Source organism: Jaculus jaculus, chromosome 6 (assembly GCF_020740685.1).
Source record: "Jaculus jaculus isolate mJacJac1 chromosome 6, mJacJac1.mat.Y.cur, whole genome shotgun sequence".
Taxonomy (NCBI): Eukaryota; Metazoa; Chordata; class Mammalia; order Rodentia; family Dipodidae; genus Jaculus; species Jaculus jaculus.
In genome coordinates this window covers 6,249,516-6,265,879 of record NC_059107.1, presented here as the reverse complement: position 1 = coordinate 6,265,879, position 16,364 = coordinate 6,249,516, and the positions used below count along the sequence as shown (strand labels likewise).

Below are 16,364 nucleotides of genomic sequence, written 5' to 3'. Positions count from 1 at the left end.
ACATTGCGCCCGGCGAGCGGGCGGACGCTGCCGAAGACAGCGGCGCGCGGCGGCCCCGGGGGTGGCGGAGGGGGCCGGGCCGGGCCGGGCCGGGGAGGCGCCCGGGCCCCGCCAGCGAGGTGAGGGTCTCGGGGGGTCAGCGGGGCGCTCGGGCTCGCCGGGCCCCCGCCCCTCCGCGCGGCCGGCCGGGCCGCTCCTCCCCTGGGTGGGTCCCGGCTGCTTCTGTGCCAGGGTCTATTTGCATAGAGGAAACTGTCCAAAAGTGGCCGCTGCGCAGGAGCCGGCGAAGGGGGCGTTGCGCGCCGCGACCCGCTGCAGTCCCCGAGGCCGAGCCGCGAGCAGAGCCCACGCGCGACGATGAGCCCGGGCGAGCGCGCCGGCGGCGGAGGCGGCGGCGGCGGAGGCGGCGGCGGGGACGCGCGCAAGCCCGGCGGGCCGGCGGCGAGCTGGGCCGGGGCGCGGGCGGTGAGCGCGCTGTGCCTGCTGCTGTCGGCGGGCTCGGCGGCCGCCTGTCTGCTGCTCGGGGCGCAGGCGGCCGCGCTGCGGGGCCGGGTGGCGGCGCTCGAGCAGGAGCGCGAGCTGCAGCGGCGCGCGGGGCCGTCGGGAGCGCTGGCCGCCTGGGCCGAGCCGCACCTGGAGCGCCTGCTGCGCGAGGTGAGGCGCGCGCGGGCCCCGGGAGAGTCGGTCACCCCGGGAGGGGCTCTGATGCAGCGGCGGCGAAGGGAGCTGGCAGCCAAGGGAAAGTAGCACCGGGAAGGGTGCGGCGCGACCGTGGGCTTGGGCGGGTCTCCATCCACCGCCGCGGTGCGCTCCGGCCGCGGGGGAGCGCCGGGGACAGCGATGCCGGCCAGCCTGGACCCCCGGCGGGCTCTGGTCAGCCCCCCCCCCCCCCGGCCGGCCGCCCAGGAAAGTTGGGAAGCAGCCCGGTGCGGGCTGTGCGGTGCTCCCCGGCTGCTCGAGTGGACGACGGAGCCTCTGGACCGTGGGCAGCTCCTGAGTTGCTTAGTCCGGTTCACGGGAACCGCGATTTCCACTGCACATTTGTGATGGCGTCTTAGGAGACTTTGTGACACACCTCCCTCTCTCTCTGTCTCTCTCTCCCTCTCTCTCTGGATAGTTGCATACATGTATATAATGTATTTGATCACATTCACCCTTACGAATTTCTCTTATCACCCCCTCGGGCTGAATCTCTGTCCCCAACTAGTGCCCTCCTACTATTACGGCAGCATGTCCTTTTCTTGGGTGACCCATGGGGTTTCATTAGGGCTGCATGCAGAAGTATTGGGGTGTGTGTGTGGGGGTATTAACTTAGCAGGGGCTCCACCACTAGAGAAAATGACTCCCACTCCTCATTAACTCAGTGGCTGCGCAGAGAGGGGATTTCTCAGGGTTAAGATTTGTTAGCCAGCTGTGGTAGCTCACGCCTGTAAGCCTAGGGAGCACTTGGAAGGGTGAGGCACCAGGATTGCTGTGAGTTCAAAGCCAGCCTGGGCTACATAGTGAATTCCAAGTCCAATGCAGAATGAGATCTTATTTCAGGAAAAAAAAAAAAAAAAAGGCACCAGACGCCGGTGTGTGCCTGGGCCCCACCGCTGCCGCGTGCAAGCTGATGGTTAGAACTTCTGACTTTCGTGCAGCCGCCCCCTCCAGAAAGCTGCGGGGCAGACGCGGTGCTCCAGCCAGAGCTTCCCGTCCCCTGCCTGAGTCTCAGGTGACCTAGGCTGGTCTCAAACTCACTATGTAGCTGCAGATGACTTTGAACTCCAGATCCTCCTTCAGAGTGTTGGGGTTGCAAGTGTGCTCCACCGCAGAGGGCGTATCGGGTGCTGGGGATTGAACCCAGGGTTCCATATATGCTAGGGCAGCACTCTGCCAGCTGAGCCCCACCCCAGGCCAGCCATCCTCTTCCTTCCGGAGAAGGTGGCTGCCTCAGATTCCAAGAGGAGCCCCCAGTGCAGCGGGAAATGAACCATGCTTGGTGGTAGAGGAGGAGAGGCGTGTTACCAGCCATTACCGAAGCTGTCCCGATCTTTATTAATCCATTGAGGTGTTGCGAGGTTACAGGTGTTGCTCAGTGGTAGAGGCATGCTTAGCACATGCAGGGTCCTGGGTTGCACAAAATGCACACATTGAGCTATTTGTCTGAGGGGGTGTTAATTTGAGATCTCAAAGAGAATGGATGAAGACGATCCTGCCTCCTTGTACGCTTACACCCATTTCTTAGTCACTTTAACTTAAGGCAGCATTACATCTGTTCTCCTTGGTTGTGGGCAAAAGTACTACTTCCTGGGATGATTTCCAATTTTCTCCCTTGAAAGTGCCTACAGACGTCAGAATCTCCCCTGCGCTCGGCCAGCCACTCTGGGTGATGGTTTCATAATTGCCACCCATTATCTCTTGGCAAATCCCTAAAGACCAGGGTGTTGAACTGATTTATGGAGGGCCAGTTAGATTTCTACCTGTGAATGCTGCAATGGTGGCTGTTCTTTCTAATGCGAGGCCCTTCTGACCAAGAAAAAATAAACCACAAGCCACGATCCAGTAAATCAACATTCCCCATGAGACCACTTCCAAGGAGCTCACAATTTGTGTCTGCACTGATGGAGATGGCGTCTGGAGCAGGGAAAGCAGCCCCTGCTGGGCAGTGCTGGTTCTTCAGGGGGTAGAATCAAGGGCCTCTGGCAGCAGGCACTCTGCCACTGAGCTATACACCCCTCCCCCCAAATGCTGATTCTTTAGTCCTAAACCCTCCCCACCCCCTCTTTTTCTGCTCCTCCCCTCCTCTTCTTCATCTTCCTGGTCTTTCTTCCTCCAGCCTCTTCTTCTTCATACTCCTTTCTGCCTCCTTCCTCTCCTTCCATTGGTTCCCCCTTTCGACTCTTCTTTCCATCCTTTTTTTTTTAAACCATCATTTATTGGAGGGGGAGAGATAGAGAGGAAGGAGGGAGAGCATTGGCGTGCCAGGTCTTGCTTGAGCCACTTTGTGCATCTGGGGAATCGAACCCTGGCCAACAGGCGGTGCAAGCATCTCCTCAGCCTCTTTCCTCCTTTTTTTCTACCTCCTCTTCTTCCTTCCTTTCTTCTCGTCCTCCTTCACTTCTTCCCCATCTTTGTTATTGTTTCGAGGCAGGGTCTTGCTATGTCACTGTGGCTGGCCAGGAACCCTCTTCTGGCCTCCCTGATCTTGATTAAAGAGGGAAAGGGGAAATTTCAGGTCCTGAGACCGCCCCCCCCACCTCCTTTGAGAATGTTCTGTGCTCGTCAACACGTGTCCTATAGCTCAGCAGAGTTGGCTCCATGTCTGTGGAACCTGCACTTGGAGTGTAAACCAACCTCAACCTTCTGGAGACCCCGAGGCGGCCCAGTACCCACAGAGGGGTGCTTGCCTGCTGGTTTGGGTGTCCGCTGACTCCTGTTCCCAGTGACAGGTCATTGATGTCCCAGGGCACCAGTCAGCTCCTGCTACCTGATGAAATGCCCCTGAATAAGAAATATGTGCATCTTGGTGACCCTGAGTTCCTTGGTCAGGATGAGAGCTCCGTGGCAGCACTTTATGGGGAACCCGTAATGGGCCTGAAACAGATGTGCAGATAATTTTCCCAACCATAGGCAGGAAGAGGCAATCACTATCGAGCCGAGCGTCTCTCAGGGAGGGAACACTGTCCCCAGCATGCTTCCAGCTCAGTTCTCTCCGAGCAGAACTTGTGTCTGTGCCGCTGCCGCTGCTGTTTGTCCTTTAGCCAGACAACTAGTCTGCAGGGCTCCAGAACAGCAACCGTGGCCAAATTAAAGAAAAGAAATCCTTGCCAGCCACACACAATTTTCATGTCAGGAAAAAAAATGTGCGTCAACAAAAGCTCCTGTTTATAAGGGACCCACTCTCCCTGTTTCCTTGGGAACAGAACTGTGACATAAATTTTTCTGGGTCTGACTGATGTCCTTGATAATGTAGATACAGAAGGAATTTTCATGTTATCTCTTGATCATGGAGAGACCCTTCCCATGGTACAAAGGAGAAGAAATGGCTTTTAGGACGTCAAAACAAGAGCTATTAAAGACAGTATCTTTGGTATGATCTAAATATATTCATACAAAACTAAGCATCTCATATTTTGCTTTGAAAGTTCCTTAAGTAGGGGCCTAATTAATCAACCCTCCACAGTTATACCTCTAGCTACAGTTGCAGAAGTTTAGACTTTAAAATGCATAACTTTCATGCTGCAGTCAAAAAATGTAATGCGAGGATTAGAGCGGTGTTTAGTTATGTTCAGAGGAGACCACGTCCTGCTTACAATGGATTTATTGTTGGCTGTTGGCCCTCTGTTGTCCAGACCAATCAGTTTGGAAACAAGAAAAGCCCAGAAACTTGGATAAGATTCTAGTGCTTTCCTTCCTTACAATCAGCCTATATGTGTATCGGTTATGTTACTGTCAAACCCAGAGTCTAATGTGGCTTTTCCAGCCTCGCCAGGACTCTGCCTCCTTGTCAGGACTGCTCCACGGGGTCCGTTTTAATAAAGACGCCTGGAGATGGAGTATAAATCAGGGTTGAACTTGTTTCCTTGACATTTCCTGGCTCTCAAACCAAAAAAAGAAAAAAAGTTTCCTTCCAATTCCTTCCTGGCACACTTACTTTCCCTCTCTGCCTCTAAAACTTTTTATGCTGCTGTTGGGAAGGGCAGCATGTTTACAACACACCGCCTCTGGGGCATTCCTTTCAGAGACTTCTTCTTCTTCTTCTTCTTCTTCTTTTTTTTGGAATTGTGTTGAATTGGATGTTTCCACATTGGTTTTAGAGATCTGAGGCTCCTGAAGCTGGAGACTCTGAAAGCTGAGTGGAGCCTACCTAGGCAGAGTGCATGATGCGTGGCCTCTCTCCAGCAGAGGGGAGCTGGAGACCTGGTTCCCCAACTTATAAACTGTCATCCCACCTCTTCAACTCCCTGAGCCGGGACCCCTCCTCACTCACATGGTGGTTCTAAAGGCAGCATAGCAAGAAGCAAGTCAGCTGATGGGAAGGACAGTCACGGGTGGTACCAGGGTGCCCTTTGAATATGTAGTATTCCTGTATGGGAAGCTAAGTTCCCAGTTTGGCATATTGGAAGGTGGTGTGGACTTTTAAGAGGTGCAGTCTAGTTGAAGTCTTGGGTCCATGGAAGGGACTGTGGGACCCCAGTCCTGTTCTGGTTTCCTGACGGTGGTGTTCATAGTCTCTCTCCCCACTCTCCTGTCCCCTCACCACCCTGTCCTCTGCCCTCCCTACCATCATGACATCTGCTACTGAGTCCTCACCAGAGGCCTGATCTTGCCCTTTCAGTCTCCAAAACTATCAGCTGTGTAAAGTAACCTGCTTCTAACAATTATAGTAATGGAAAATAGGTCAGGCCAGTGCAGTCAGTAAATGCACTTTAAAAAAATTAGGTAATTTCTTTTTTTTGTTGTTTGTTTGTTTATTTGAGAGCCACAGACAGAGAGAGAGAAAGAGGCAGAGAGAGAAAGAGAGAGAATGGGTGCACCAGGGCCTCCAGCCACTGCAAACCAACTCCAGACGCATGTGCCCTCTTGTGCATCTGGCTAACGTGGGTCCTGAGGAATTGAGCCTCGAACGGGGTTCTTAGCCTTCACAGGCAAGAGCTTAATCACCAAGCCATCTCTCTAGCCCTAGGTAATTTCATTTTTTTGTTGTTGTTGTTTTACTTATTTGAGAGAGAGAGAAAGAGGCAAATAGAGAAAGAGAGAGAGAGGAAAAGAGGCAGATAGATAGATAGAAAGAGAGAGAGAGGGAATGGGCATGCCACGACCTCTACCCACTGACAATGAACTCCAGATGCATGTGCCACCTTGCGCATCTGGCTTATGGGTCTTGGGGAATCAAACCTGGGTTCTTAGGCTTCACAGGCAAGCGCCTTAACCACAAAGCCATTTCCCCAGCCCCGTAAATACACTCTAAATAAGATAATATTTTTATTTATTTACTTGAGAGAGAAGGAGACAGAGAAAGGGAGAGTGAGGGAGGGAGAGGGAGAGAAGAAGCACACCAGGGCCTCCTGCCACTGCAAATAAGCTCCAGGTGCATGCACCACTTTGTGCAGCTGGCTTTACATGGGTACTGCAAAATCCAACCCAGGCCTTCAGGCTTTGCAAGCAAGCACCTTTAACCACTTAACTATCTTTCCAGCCCTAAAAGCACTTTTAAAAAATTTATTTTTATTTTTATTTATTTATTTGAGAGCAACAGACAGAGAAAGAGAGAGAGAGAGAGAGAGAGAATGGGTGCACCAGGGCCTCCAGCCACTGCAAATGAAGTCTAGATGCATGCGCCACCTTGTGCGTCTGGCTTATGGGGGTCCTGTGGAATCAAGCCTCAAACCGGGGTCCTTAGGCTTCACAGTCAAGCACTTAACTGCTAAGCCACCTCTCCAACCCTAAAAACACTTTTTGGATTGTTGTTTTTGAGACAGGACCTCAAATTTGTGGCTATCCTTCTTCCTACTTAGCCTCCTGAGTGCCAGCATTATAGGTGTGCCCCATCATGCCTTGCAGTCAATATGCTTATTTTTTTTTTTTTTGAGACATGGTCTTACTATCTAGTCCAGACTGGCTTTGAATTCACTATATAGTCCAGGCTGACTTCAAACTTGTAGTAATCCTTCTGCCTCAGTTTTCTAAGTACTGAGATTACAGGAGTGCATCACCATGCCCAATAGTCAATATACTTGTGATGGTAGGTAATGAAATGACTGAGTGTGGTCACTTAAACATGACCTCACTCATCTGTCACATAATGGAAGACAGCAGCTGCTGCGTCAGTTCAGGGCCTTGGCCACACGTGAGTGCTGGACTCCGTTTAACATTTTCTTCTTTCCTAGGGCCCTGTGCTGTGGTGTCAAACATCTGTCTCACGACAGAATAGCCAGGGCAGGGAAGCAGGCAGGAGCAGGCGCTGTCCTCTTGAGAGGGTCTTCTGTCTTCTGCTGCATTTAAACCAGAAAGTGTTCTCAGGTCCTTTCAGCAGAATCCCCTTAAAGCCATCAACCAAACAGGCCACGTGATCCCTGTGCCCGCTTGCCGGTGAGGTCAATGGGGCTGCCAACCATGGTTTTGGCCAGTCTTGGTTCATCCCCCTGGGCTGGGCATGTTGCCACCGGAATAGAATTGAGGCTTTGTTGGGAAGGAGGATGGGGTGGCTACCTGGGAGCCGCCAGCAGTGTTAGCTGGGTGCTGCAGAATGTCCCCGCCGTTGCCCCAGGGGAGGACAGTGTGCCCAGCCGTCATGTGCTGGCCTGCCGCAATTTTCACAACCATGCTCTCCTTCCGCTTGAGTGTTTCCGAAGCTCCACACTTGCGAGCGCTCTCAGGCTGCAAAGTTGCTGTCAAACCCAGGGTCTAAGCCTCCCCAGTAGTGTATCTGCTTGTCGGGACTGTCCTGCGGGGCCCATTTTAATAAAGATACCTGTCGTTTACATCCCATCATGGGTTTCAGTTCTTTCTGGTGAAAGCGTGTTCTTTGTACTTGCACTGAAGCAAGTGAGATAGAGCAGAGGAAAGTCAGAGTCAGTCTCGGGTTTGGGTATACTCCGAATACGTCCCCAAGAGTCCACGTATTGGAAGCTAAGTTCCCAGGGTGGCAGTGTTGGGAGGTGGTGTGGACCTTTAACAGGTGGAGCCTAGTTGAAGCCCATTGGAAGCATGCTTATGAAATCACAGTATTCTGATTACTGTTTTCTGTTAGCGTAAGAGAATACCCGAGGCTTGGTCTTCTATAAAAAGAAAAGGTTTTCCGGGCATGGTGGCATATGCTTTAATCCCAGCACTTGGCAGAGGTAGGTAGGAGGATCTCCATGAGCTCAAGGCCACCCTGAGACTACATAGTGAATTCCAGTTCAGCCTGGATTAGAGCGAGAACCTACCTTGAAAAACCAAAAGGAAAGAAAGAGAAGGAAGGAAGGAAGGAAGGAAGGAAGGAAGGAAGGAAGGAAGAAAGAAAGAAAGAAAGAAAGAAAGAAAGAAAGAAAGAAAGAAAGAAAGAAAGAAAGAAAGAAAGGGTTTATTGAGCTCATAGTTCTGGAGGTGAAAAGACCAAACACCATGATGCTAGCTCTGGTGAGGGTCCCTTGGCTACATCACACCATGACAGCTGGCGTGACTGTAGCAGGAGCCTGGCCAGGAAGGTGAGACAAGAACTAAGAGCTCTGGTGAGATAGTGCAGTGCTTTCGAAGGACACCATTTCCAGTGACTTAAAGACTTCATACTAGGCTCCACCTCTTAAAGGTCCCGTCATCTTTTGATATAGCCATATATGGGACCATGCTTCTAACAATAAACCCTTGAGAGACAAACTGTACCCAGACTATGGCAGCAGCTTAAGTGCTTGGGTTACAGTTAGCTAGGGCTCTGCTGACACCCCCCCACCACTCCCATCTGCTGGGTCAGGGACGCTTCACTGCAGCGAACAGAAGAGGCTCCTCAAGCATGGTGGCGCACACCTTTAATCCCAGCACTTGGGAGCAGAGGTAGGAGGATCACCGTGAGTTCCAGGGCACACTGAGACTACATAGTGAGTTCCATGTCAGCCTGAGCTAGAGTGAGACCCTACCTCGAAAACCCACAAAAAAAAAAAAAGAAAAAGAAAAAGGGAAGCAAGATCAGCTCTCTTCAGGGCCATTGTTGTTCGGTATAGAGGCTGCTGTAATGGGATTTTGTAGAAATTGGGCTCAACTCGAAGTCAGCATAGGGAAACAGATTTGCAGCTGAGGAATGAGGGGGGCAAATGGAAATGGATAAGAGGAACATTACAGGAATCAAACTAAGTTAACCAATAGTGTTCTTGGGGAAGACAGGCCATCCTACCTGTGGGACGGAGCATGTTACAGTTTAGACCTTGAATGTTCCCCAAAGGCCAACATGTGCTGGTTTGAATCACATGACCCCCATAAACTCATGTGATCTGAATGCTTGGTCCTCAACTGATGGCAATTTGGTAACTGCTGGAGGAGGTGTGTTGTTGGGGGTGGGTTTAGGGAAGGTCTAGCCAGCTCCCCCTTGCCAGAGTTCAGCTCACTCTCCTGCTGCTGTTTTCCACCTGCTGTGGCAGAGGTGAAGTCCAGCCTCTGCTCATGCCATGCTTTCCCCTGCCATCATGAAGCTGCCCCTTGAGACTGTAAGTCAAAATAAATCCTTCCCTCCCATCAGCTGCTTTTGATCAGTGTTTTGTCCCAGCAACAATAAAATAACTGCAGCACCTTAAAGGGGTGGGGCTTTATGAAAGGAAATTAGGTCACTGGGGTCCCTTGAAAAAGATATTGGTATTCCTTTTTCTCTTCCTCTCTCTCTCTCTCTCTGTGTCCTGCTACTGCAACCAAACTCCAGACACATGTACCACTTGGTGCATCTGGCTTTATGTGGATACTGGAGAATCGAATCATTGAGGCTTTGCAGAAAGTGTTTTAAGCACTGAGCAGTCTCTCCAACCCAGCCATTGGAGTTTTTGAAACAGAATCTCATTATATAGCCCAGTCTGGCCTTGAACTCTTAAACCCCTGCCTCTGCCTCTCAAGTGTTGGATTTACAGATGTGTCTCTATACCTGGCTCCAAATGGATCTTGATTAACACAGTCATTGTTTCTGATAGCGATAATCCCATCTCCCTCCCAAACACCAGGGCTGTTTGTTTGCATAATTCCTTACCATCCTGGTCCATGGACAGAGTGACAAGCAACTGATTTTAACCATGAGGCTTCTGACATTGAATTCTTGCTTTTATGCTTTCCCTCAAAAAACATTTTTTTTTTAAGCTGAGGTGTGATCTTTGTGGGCACGTTTAATGACTGCACAGTTCCCAGAAAATCTGCATCAAACTTTCAACATGGTGCTTAGGCCTCCACGCTACCAGCACAGGCGATGCCGCGGGCTGTGGTTTTGGGGTTTTAGGGAAGGCTCCTTACTCTACTGTTCATTGGGATGTAGAGCAACTAGAAAGCTGGATGAGGAAGGATGTCTTTATGGCTTTTTAAATTTTTTAAAAAATGGTTTTATGAGAGAGAGAATTGGTGCACCAGGGCCTCCAGTCACTGTGGTCAAACTCCAGATGCTTCCTTATGCGAATATACGACCTTGCATGCTTGTGTGTCTGGCTTACATGGGACCTGGAGAGTTGAACCATGGGCCCTCTGGCTTCACAGGCAAGCACCTTAACCACTAAGCCATCTCTCCATCCCTTGAAATGTTTTTAAAAATATTTTATTTACTTATTTATTAGAAAGAGAATGAATGGGTGTGCCAGGGCCTCTAGTCACTGCAAATGAATTCCAGACACATGTGCCACCATATGCCACATCTGGCTTACCTGGGTACTGGGAAATTGAACCCGAGTCCTTAGGCTTCACAGGTAAGCACCCTAACCGCTCAATTTCTCTAGCACCCTCCGCCCCACCTTTTTTTTAGACAGGCCCTCATTAGGTAGCCCAGGCTGGCTTGGAATCCAGTTCTTTTTGCTTAAGTGTCTCTACTAGGGTGACAGATACTGTTGTGGGTTGGGGATCAAAAACAGGGCTTTGTGAATGCTGGGAAAACACTGTAACACTGAGACACATCCCAGATTCAGGGCATCCCGTTGCCCCTGACTCTTGTGTCTCCCGTTGCGGCTTGCTGAAGCTGCTGCTGCAATGTGACGTCTTATTCAAAGCTTTCTGATGTGCACAGCTGACTCAGTTTATCTTCTTGTGGTACTCAATCCTGCTGAAAGCAAAAGGAGAGCTTTAACATAAGATGTGGAGAAGCGAAGGGTTTCTTGCCAGAGTCGGGCTGCTTTGGTGGTTATAGAAAAGTCCCTTCTGAGCGGCTTGCGGCAGGGGCAGGCACTGGGCCCGGTCCATGGTGTGACTTCTGTCTGTGCAAAGGAAGTTAACTCAATTTGGGGGAGTTCTCCAGAGGCCACACTCAACCTCCAGTTCTTGTTTGTCCCCTTCTCTCTCCTCCATGTGGAGAGTTAGGAGTAATCGTTAACTGTTGACACGGGCACTCACAAAACATCCCGTTGTCATAGCCAGAAACATATTTCAGGATCTAGCACAAATCACTGCGGGAAAAATAGGTTTTAAAGACTGCCATGTTGGTGTATGCCTAGAGACTATTGGGAAAACTACTGGGAGACCTGCCCCCTCCAACCTCCTTCCACTGTTGGGGATGGAACCTAAGACGATGCATTGTGAGCAATTTCTCTACCACCAAGGTTCATCCTGAGTCCCGAATGCCTTTTTTATGCCCAACCTGGGCTGATGGATTTGTATGTGTGTCCCTCAGTGTCTTACTAGTCTCCCAAGACTACCACTTCCTCCCTTTTGTGAGAAAGGAGTCGTGAGCAGTGACAGGCCCTGGTGATGGTGACGTCTGAACACCATAAGCAAGACCCCTAGGTAACCCTAAACTTTGGCCACAGCCTCCCCCAGCGGATCCCGGAATCAGCCAACAGCATGGGGCAGCAGATGATTTGCTTGCTCTGGATGTGTGGACGGCCATGCGGACATCTGTAAGTGATGGATGTGTGGTGACAAGGAAGACATTAGCTTTAAGCAGAGCCAGGTTCGCATCCTAGTTCTACCATGTCCCACATGCATGACTGTGTAGCTGCCTTGTTTTTTCCAAACCTTCGTTTGCTCATCTGGGAAGCACAGTGATGGCACTTGCCCCAGGTGGTTTCCGTGGGCGTGGCAAGGGGATGCAAGTTCTGAAAATGGCTGTTCCTCTTAGAATGCTTTCTCTACTGAAGCCAGAAGGCATGGCTGCATCTAGTGGCCAACTGGAGAGGAATCCTAGGGTTAAATGATTGACCTCAAGAACCTTTATCTGGGCATGGTGGTGCACGGAGGCAGGAGGATCAAAAGTTCGAGGCCAGCCTGGGCTACTGTGAAACTTGTATTCAAAATGCCAAAAACAAAATCAGAAAAGTAAATAACTCTTAACACTGGGAGTCTGCTATCCCATTAAAGCGGTGCAGATGCAGAAAAGATCTTAACATACACTTGGGCTATGAGCCAACAGGCATGGAAATGTGCCTTGGCTATTAAGGCACACAGAGTTCACCTCACAGACCCAACATCTTTGCTTTCTCATTTAAGCAGAGTGAGATTTCCCTGTTTAATTAAAAAATTATATTATGACCAAAATAAAAGTCAAACTCTGCATGAAGATAATTGTATGTACTTATCATTGTGAAAGGGCATAACAACATCTACTCAGTTTGCTTTCAAGAAAAAGATAGCCTGCTTTCGTGATTATGCAATATGGCACACACCACAAGTGCTCGTGATTAACCTGGAGACTTAGAGGCTTCACACATCTGCTTCAATTCACATTTGTAAATGAGGAAATTTATTTTCCTAATGAAGCCAGAAAATCTGGGACAGAGACCGGAGAGTGCTTTCAAATGGGTGATGTGAATTTCTAAAACTGAATTTATTTCCCACTTTGAGTTGTGAAACAAATCGTAAAGCAATTAGATTGCATTGTGGCATGAAGGTGCCACAGTAGGTGCATGCAAGTGTGCATACATGATGTATGTCAGTGTGGATGTATGCGTGGGAGTGTGAACATGTGTGAGGAATGTGTTCTGTGAGTGCGTGTGACTATGTCTGTGTGTCATGAATGTGTGGAGCTGTGCTTGCATGGGGGCGTGCATGCACATGTGTTAGTGAGTATATGCCTGCATGTATGTGCGTGCATGACACGAGATGCTGAGTACACGTGTATGTGAGTGAATGTACGTGTGCGCGTGATGATTTCTGTGTGCGTGAGTGTGCGGCCGCGTGTACGTGGGCACATGTGTGCAGGGGGATGCACTTGTGTGTGATTTGGTGACTTGAGTGCATATTCAAGGGGGCTGTTACAGAACGAGGGGCGTTTCTCCGCTGGGGAGGCGAGGGAGATGCTGCTTCACGGGGCTTCCGTGAGGCCGCCGTGCTCGCCGGGCAAGGTCTGACCTGACCCGGCACAGGAGAGCACCCAGCCCCCTCATTACCCTGACCCCTGGGGCTAATCCTGGAAGTCCACGGCTATGGGACAACCAGAGCGGAGGATCTGGGGACAGCACCTCCCCGTCTTCTCACTCCTGTAACGAGGTGCCGCCTCAGGTGCATGTGCGGGTTTGAATGGCAGCAGCTGGATCGCGGGCCCAGGCTGACCCGGCCAGCGGTGTCTTCCTGGGGTTTCTTCTGTGTCGGTCCTCTTTGTTTCAAGTTCAATGAATATGGGTCCTAAAATAGTCTTTCCTCCACAGGCTTGGGGGACTGGTTCCAGGAACCCCTGTAGACACCAAACTGCTGACTTCTAGTACCTTCCATACAATGACTTAGTATTTGTACCCCCCCCCCCACAATCCTATACTTTATTTCTAAAAGAAAATTTATTTATGAGAGAGAATGGGCATGCCAGGGCCTCCTGCCACTGCAAATGAACTTCAGACGTATTGCCACCTTGTACATCTGGTTTTATGTGGGTCCTAGAGAATTGAACCTGGGCCATCAATTTTGCAAGCAAGTGCCTTTAACCCCTGAGCATCTCTCCAGCTCCAAGCCTTCCTATACTTTAAGTGATTTTAGGTGCTTTCTGGTCCCTGCTGCAATGTAAAAACTGTACAAATAGATGTTGCATTGTTAGGGAATACTGAGCAAAAGTCCGTGTTTAGTACAGATCACATTTCTATCATACACCTCTCCCTCTCTCTTGTTTTTTGAGGTAGGCTGACCTGGAATTCACTATGTAGTCTCAGGGTGGCCTTGAACTCACATCGATCCTCCTACTTCTGCCTCCCGAGTGCTGGGATTAAAGGTGTGTGTCACCATGCCCGGCTTATCATACAGTCTCGATAAGCCTCTGGTTGGATCCACAGCCATGGAAGCCATGGTGTGGAATACCACAGTTGCCTGTGTGCTGAGTTCTACCTCCTCATCCGCCCCCCACCCCAGGCAAGTCTGGTGACTGTTGCCTTAGCGCCATCCCAGTGTGTCTCAGTGACAGCTGGCCTGGGCGCTGAGAAGCAGCCCTTCACTCCTGCCTGCTCCCTGGGCCTCGAGGCCGCCTTACTGCTGCCCTCTCGGCTCCCATGGGGTCTGGCAGGCAGTCTGAAGGAAGAGTGGAGCTGAGATGCGGCTGTGTGTGCAATGGTGTGCAAGTTGGCCATAGCAAAGCGCCACAGGCTGGGTGGTTTGATAGCAGAAACCAATTTTCTATAGCTCCGGAGACTGAAGGCTGACAGCAAGGTGTTGACAGGGCTGGTTTCTTCTGAGGCCTGTCTTGGCTTTGCAGACGGCCACCTTCTTGCTGTATCCACATGTGATCTTTCCTCTTGTGCATCTGGGTCCCAGTCTTCTCTTGTTAGAACACCAGACCTGTTGAGCTAGGGCCCAGTCTCCTCACTTCATTTGACCTTAATTATCTCTCTAAAGGCCCTGTCTCCAAGTGCAGGCACATCCTGAGGTAGTAGAGATTAGGATATCAACACGTAATCCGGCGGGGCCCCTAACATCATCAAATTCAGGCTTGGTTTGTAAGGAAACACTGTACATTTTCACAATGGATAGAATGCAGGTGGCTAGGGTCAGAAGCAGGGAGCTCAGGTGTGGGGATTTCAGGGTCTGACATGGCACCTGTGGGGAAGACCATGTCTGAAGGGTCCCCTCAACAAGCCAAAAGCTGTGATGGAAGCGATCTACCCCCACCCCCAAGGGGTTTCTTTCTGTCAGTTCCATATGGGGAATCCTCCAAGGCAGTTCCGATGGGAAGTGATGTGTGCCTTTGAAAAATAATGAATAGAAACACGAATTAAGAAATACTGAGGAACTGCATTTTGTTTGTAGACCAACCCTTTCCAAACATACTAATGTATTTCGAGACTGAACAGAGACCCTTCAGGAAATATGCTTGCTGATGTGGTTTGGAAGGGAGTCACTCAGCATGCCAATGGGAGTCACTGATTAAACCCACATTCCTTCACAGAAAAGTTCTGCAGCTCCTGCCAAACGCCCAGTGCAGGCTAGTTGCTCTCAAATTTTGCCTGTGCCATGGCACTGTGGGGGATTTGGCACCTGGCACCAAGGTGGAATCTGAGTTCAGTGTGACGCTCTCTGGTCCCACGACACATGCTCCACCCCCATCCCAGGCTGGGAAAGCTGTGGCCTGGTGTGTGTGTGTGTGTGTGTGTGTGTGTGTGTGTTAGTAGCAGTAATTGTTGTTTCCTTAATGTGTAGTTGACCTACACTGAACTTCACATTGGAATCATAGAACCGGGTCAGTTCTGACATATGTGCGTGCACGCTGAAGCCATTGCCACGGCAAGAGAGGGAGCCCAGCCGCCACCCTCAAGGCTTCTTTTGTCTTCCTGGGCATCTCTTTCATCCATCCTCTGTCTTCCCATCAGGGACCACTGATTTCTATCACTATTGATTAGTCTGTGGCTGTTTTTTTTTATTTTTAATTTATTTATTTGAGAGAGAGAGAGAGAGAGAGAACAGGCATGCCAGGGCCTCCAGCCACTGCAGGCGAACTCCAGAGGCATGCATCATGCCGTGCATCTGCATTACATGGGTACTGAGGAATCGCACCCGGATCCTTTGGCTTTGCAGGCAAGTGTCTTAACCACTAAGTTATCTCTCCAACCCCTGCTTATTTGCTTTTTGAGCCAGATTATTAACTCTGTAGCCCAGGCTGGGCAGAAACTCACTGTGTATCCTAGGCTAGCCTGGAATTCATGGCAATCCTTCTACTTCGGTCTACCAAGTACTGGGATTATAGCCTGCTGTCTTATTACTTACTGAGTTTTGAGTTTCATTGAGGTTCTTGAATGTGTAGGTCTTTGGTTTTCATTAAATTAGAAACCCTTTCTGCTCACTACCTCTTTAAGCATTTTCCCATTCTACACTGTCTTCTCCAGAGACTCCCCTTGCACGTTACTAAGCCACTTTAAGCTGCATAGTCCACTGCTTCTCTTCTCTTTTTCCTTGTCAAAATGTTCTTTCTGGGCTAGAGAGATGGATTAGCAGTAAAGGCACTTGGCTGTGAAGCCCACGGACCCATATTCCACTCACCAGATCCCACATAAGGCAGACACACAGGTGATGCCTGTGCAAGGTCGCACGTGCACATGAGGCGGGGCACACATCTGGAGGGCGATGGCAGTGGCAGGAGGCCCTGGCATGCCAGTTCTCTCTCTGGCTCTCGCTCTGTCATGTTGGGTTTGCCTCAAAAAAAGTCCCTTCTGTGTTTACTTTGGATACTTTCCGTTGTTGCCTCCAAGTTCGCTAATCTTTTCTTCAGCAATTAATCTGCCATTAGTCTCTTCTACTATAGTTTTCATCTCTGACATGTT

At 50.3% G+C, this 16,364-nt stretch overlaps 1 protein-coding gene across 1 annotated transcript in view; it reads left to right on the top strand.

Annotated features, from left to right (window-relative positions):
- Positions 1–357: 357 nt before the first annotated feature.
- Positions 358–16,364, top strand: part of Col23a1 (collagen type XXIII alpha 1 chain) — a 346,534-nt gene continuing 330,527 nt past the window's right edge. The window contains exon 1 of the mRNA XM_045152308.1: positions 358–654. Within this exon, the coding sequence (XP_045008243.1) occupies positions 358–654 (297 nt within the window). The remainder of the gene's footprint in view (positions 655–16,364) is intronic.